Genomic DNA, 5,792 nt, shown 5'->3' on the forward strand with positions numbered 1-5,792 from the left:
AAGGAATATGGGAAAACTCCATAAAGAAGGTTTTTGGGTACCTCATGAACTCTCTGATGATCATCGTTTCCAACATGTGAACATTGAATCGTCTCTTCTGCTCCGTAATGCTTATGGAACATTTTTGGACAGAATTGTCACCTGTGATGAAACTCCTCAATCCACAGTGAACTGTAAATGCCGAGATCTATAGTCAGCAACTCGAATGTTTAAATCAAGCCCTTCACTCATCAATCAGAAAGATGTTCTTCTTCTCCACGACAATCCACATCCACATGTGGCACGTTTGACACAACACAAGATTATAGAGTAGGGTTGGGAAGTTTTCCCACCACCTGCCATATTCTCCAGATATGGCACCATCAGATTACTATCTTTTTCATTTGCTGAACACCATCTTAATGGGAAAACGTATGCAAATGCGGAAAGTGTTAAAGAAGACATCGAAATGTTTTTTGCTTCAAAGCCAAGTGATTTCTTTAATAAGGGCATTAACAACCTGATTGTAAGATGTAAAAGCATCATTGATAAGAATGGGGACTATTTCATTTAAAAAATGTTTTGTTATATAGGTTGTTCAGGGTTTTTCATCTTAAAAAAAAGCAACTTTAATTTCTTGATGACCTAATATTTCATCACTTAACTAACTCCACCACTCATTTAAAAAAGGAGGGGTGTGTGCAAGAAACCATATTTATCTAGGTGGGGGATGACAAAAGTTTGTGAAATGCTGGATTACAGTAATACTATGTATTGAAATTATTTTATAGCTTCCATTACTTTAGTTGTGTCCTAAGCTACTGTAAATTATTTTAGATATATTTAATATTTTGTAAATTTATAAAAATACATACATTGTGAATTGACAAAATTTTGTTCTGTCATTTGTTAACTGTATAGTATTTCTAATATGCAAACTTTTATGGATTAGTAAAAATATCCAAATATGGACCTTTCCTGTTTATCCCTAGATTGGAAGTAATGAAAAAGGATTTATTTGTTCTTCATGTTTTATGGATTTCCTTGTCACCTTAATTCAACCAATATGAAGTAAACTTTACTAAAATCTTGTATGTACTAAATGTTTGAAAAATTTGTAGCAATCCTTAAATAATTATTTAAAATCTTCAAAACATTATTCTATAGGTGGTGACGAAGAGTATTTTAAACTGAATAAAATGACAAGAGAATTAACACTAAAAAAGAAGCTGGACCGAGAAACCATACCTTATCATAATGTGGTGGTGAAAGCACAAGAAAACTGTGATCGTGAACCTGGAAAAGTATCTGAGTTTAATTTATTGGATTTAACAACAGTAAAAATTACAGTAAATGTCATTGACATTAATGACAATCCTCCCAAGTTCACAGATCCAAGATTTACAGGTGGGGTCAAGGTTACAGACAAATATGAAAAGATGGTGGTGCGTGTTTCGGTATGTCATTTAATTTCTTTTTTATACTATTGCAAACAATTTTTAAATTAAATTATGGTTTCCTAATAGTGATGAAGATGGATTTTTGAAAGATATTATTGTAAAACTTTTAATACCTTTGTTCTGAGCTTTTTTAAAGAAAACCTAGTTTAATGTATGTTTTAAGACTTTTTTTTTTCTTCTTGTATTTATTACAACTTCTTTAAGATATCCAAATACCTGAAATAAATTCAAAGTCAAATTCATGTAGTAATATATTTTGAAGTCTAGATTTCAGTTTATATAGAAAGTCTAATTGTTGTAATGTGTTTGCATAGTTAAATTTTATAGTTTTACAGGAAACATAAAAAGGACACTATATATATATATAGAGAGAGAGAGAGAAAACAAATTAGACACAGAATTGTTCAAAGATGTAATTGTATAATACACATAAAATAGGAATACTGAAAGTTTTAGGATGGGCCTTGTGGTTGTAGGCCTTAGTGCAGTGCATACCCCTTCCCCAGTTCTGATATAGGCTATGGTTATGCACTGTTCTGCAGTTTTCATTGCCACAAGTCTCTACAGCAAAGGATAGCAAGGCTAAGTCTTATTCCACGTTTCTTCATTACAGACTTTTACAGATCTCCTACTGCACATCGACATTGGCTTCTAAAACCAAAGGCACAGAAAACAGTAGTTGCATTGGGGACTTGTCACGTAATGAGTCGAAGGAAATTGTCATGATTTGTGTTTTTTGCACCTATCCTTCGTATGAAAGAAAAACTGTCTTTGATATAGAGGTGTGGCTAGAATCTTATAAATATTAACTTCTGAACTTCCATCATTTCAAATTTTTGTTATTATCTCTTGTTAGAGGTAACAGGAAATCTGTCTCCTTTCATTTCCATATCTTTTTGATTTGGAAGGTTTTTTTTTAAAAAATAGTCCTTTTTTTTTTCAAGTGAAACTTGTTATATATTGGAGTGAAGTGTAATGTTGGAGGTTGTTCTTATCTTAAATACTCTGTTGCACAGGTTTTCCCACTTTAATGAAGAATATTGAAGGCATCATTTTTGTTCAGAATATCACCTTTTCACTCTACATTATTTATTATAATCCTTTCTTTTTGTCCTTGGTGGTACAGCAGTAACTTTAAGGACTTAGAATGCTAAATCCAGAGTTTGATTGCCAATGGTGGAAAAACCAGATAGCCCAATGGATTTGCTCTGAAACAAACAAACAAATATAATCTTCCTCTATGAATATTTCCATTTGGAAAAACTATATATTTCTCCAGCTTTATGTATACCTATGATGGCATTGTGTTTATGAATAGCCTGGAATTCACTATGAACCAAATATATATTTAAATATCTTGCCACAGACTGCATCTGCAGTGACATGCAAAAAAGTTCAAATAAAGTTTGATTATCTTCATATATCTTTTGTATATTATATGAAAAGCTAAGTTCAAGCACTTTCTAGTAACTTGGTTTAAGGTAATTTTTTAATTACGTTACTTGTTGTTTTATATTTGAATCATTAAAGTATGTATGTTTTTATATTTGTTATTTATGTGAAAGTTAATGGAACCCCCGACCCCCCCCAGTGGCCCAATGGTATGTCCATATTCATTGTGTTATTAGAAATGTAAAATTCTAGTATCTCTAGTTAGTTATTTTAGTGGTTAAAATCTGACACTTGTAGTTAAACGTTTAACAGACTTATCATAATAAATTCTTAAATGCATAATGAAATAGCTGCTGTTGTTTTTTTACAATACTTTTAGCTACCTATTTGGTAGGTTTATTTTATTTATTTACCTAGTTTAATATATTTTTTATTTCTTCTCTAATGCACATCATTTCTCACAGTGCTTAAATTTTGTAAGATAAAAAATGGACAAGTTCTTTTTAGGCAACAAAGCTGTATCATAACCAGCAGAGATCTGCAGTTTCATTGTCAGCTCTTATCAGCCCAGTTAAGTTTATGGTAGAGATTATCATCCACTAGAGCAGTATATGTGGAAAATGGCTTTGAATAGTAGTTTATAGATTTTCAAACATCCTTTTAAAGTATTTATCCATGAAAGGGGGTTTAAAAAGCTGTTTCTTTGATGTCTTATATTAACACCTATGTCTTTCATGTTGGTTTAGGTGATGATAAAAGTTTGAAATATAAAGAATAATTCTGTTACTATGTACAAATGCAATAAATGAATCTTTTTAATTATGAGATGATTGGTTATCTAAAATAAATATAACATGCAAGTGTAAAACATTTGTTCAGATGTAATGAAGGTTATTTGAAAGAAAGATCATTGAACAGCCATCTTCATCAAATGAATATTAGAAATGTGGGTTGAAATATTGAATGTTGAAAATTTTCAGGAATTATTTTATCATGTCCATAATTCATACTGTGAAATAATTTATTATGGCGAACAATGAAGGGAATGTTGCAAAGTATTTTTAAAATTTAATTTATAGAATTAAATCATTTTTTTTATTATTATTTACCCTAAAGACAGGTGTATAAACAAAGAATTATATTGAACTTTCCATAGGCTGATGATCCTGATGAAGGAGAAAATGCTGTGGTTTTTTACGAGCTGAATAGTGATTTCAAAATGAATAATGCTGAAAACATTGAAGAAATCAAGGCTCCATTTTATGTGAACAAGACTACTGGAGAAGTAATCCTTAACTTTCACCCTAAAAGTAACATGAAAGGACATTTTGATTTTGATGTAATAGCATACGATCATGATAATTTAAACAGCATTACTAAAGTTTTGGTAAGTATTGCATTACTTAGTTCAAGCTAATCTTAAAAATATGCAAGTTTTGGAGACACAAAAATTAGACAGATGATTGATCAATGCATATTGTATAGATTAAAACTTATGTGAGGATATATACTGCATATTGTGAAAATTAATATTTAAATTTACTTGTTACTTTTATAAACATTTATTTACAGTTATAGTGATTCTAACACTACATAGTGAAGTTTGGTGAACGGAGGAAACCGCAAGATTAATTCACCTTAGGTGGGATTTCAGTTAACCCCTCAAATTATATATATATTTGCCCCCCAGTGGCACAGTGGTATGTCTGTGAACATACAATGCTAGTAACTGGGTTTCGATACACTTGGTGGGCAGAACACAGACAGCCCATTGGGTAGCTTTCTGCTTAATTCCAAACAAACATCTTTAAAATGCTTGTCCATCTGAGAAGGATATAATACCAAAATATTTTATTTGTAAAAAGAAATTGCATAAGTTGCACTTACAATGTAAAAACAAAGAATTTTCTTTATCTTAAATAAGCAAGTGTTTGAAACGTATCTTTAAAGTCGTGATTTTGTAACATATTTTGCATCAGAAATTTAATTATTTGATCGAAACGTAGCCACCCAAGTACTGCATTGGTATACTTCTTTCTATCATCATTAATGCATCATGAATTTGTTGTGTGTCTTATCAGAAGGTGGTATGGAAAGATTTGTAACTTTAAGTGGATTAACAGTTCATATATTGTTTAAGTAAAAAGTGTAATTGATTAAGTTAATTATAAAACCATTTATTGTTTGTTTGTTTTTGCATTTCCTCATTCTAAAATTAAGACTAATAAAAATTCTAACCAAAATATATCTATGATATCTATAAAAAAAAAGTTTTATAAAACTTATCTCTTTCCAAATCTTTATTTTGTTAAAGTTAAGTGTCTATTTTTTTTTAAATTACATGAACACAAAATGTATTTATCCACAGTAGAAACATGTTTCAGCAAGTTTTGAAATGTAGTTGTATGTCACTGAAATCTTAAAATAACTTTCTTCTTTAATCATTGTTAACTTTGAAAATATGCAATATTGTGGATTTGTACTATAAGTTAGTATTTAAAAGTCTTAAAAAGAATAATTAAGTACAAAACATACTTTCATCTTGAACTTTTCCATCTAAGTTGTCTTATAAAGATGATAACAACTTCTCCACATTGTGAAGGAATATTAAGAAGTAGGTAATTAACAGTAAAAGTAAACTTTTTCTATTTTTTACATAATAACCATACATGCAACTTCTGTGTGAGTTTGCTTTACCTACTCTTTACAGACAATGTAGTATGTTAAAAATGTCTGTAGTGACTACTTAATTTATTTGTAGTATATATTAAGTTCATGGTATTTTTTAAATTTCTCTCTCCATTAAAAAATGCTAATATGCAAATGTTTTCATTCTAGATCTACCTGTTGCGAGGGGATCAACAGTTACATTTAATACTTAAGATACAGGTTGATGGTTTTGCACAGGAGATGAGAATGAAGCTCAAGAGGTAAGTATTAATATGAGAAAACATGTTGTGA

General features: G+C 30.0%; 1 protein-coding gene across 1 annotated transcript in view; it reads left to right on the plus strand.

Annotated features, from left to right (window-relative positions):
• LOC111088620 (cadherin-23-like) overlaps positions 1 to 5,792 on the plus strand; it is a gene marked incomplete at its 5' end in the record, with an annotated part of 90,901 nt that overhangs the window by 62,962 nt on the left and 22,147 nt on the right. Inside the window, 3 exons of the mRNA XM_022399274.1 lie at positions 1,147 to 1,436; positions 3,988 to 4,218; positions 5,670 to 5,761. Of these exons, the coding sequence (XP_022254982.1) occupies positions 1,147 to 1,436; positions 3,988 to 4,218; positions 5,670 to 5,761 (613 nt within the window). The remainder of the gene's footprint in view (positions 1 to 1,146; positions 1,437 to 3,987; positions 4,219 to 5,669; positions 5,762 to 5,792) is intronic.

Source organism: Limulus polyphemus, unplaced genomic scaffold (assembly GCF_000517525.1).
Source record: "Limulus polyphemus unplaced genomic scaffold, Limulus_polyphemus-2.1.2 Scaffold4135, whole genome shotgun sequence".
In the NCBI taxonomy this organism is placed as follows: Eukaryota; Metazoa; Arthropoda; class Merostomata; order Xiphosura; family Limulidae; genus Limulus; species Limulus polyphemus.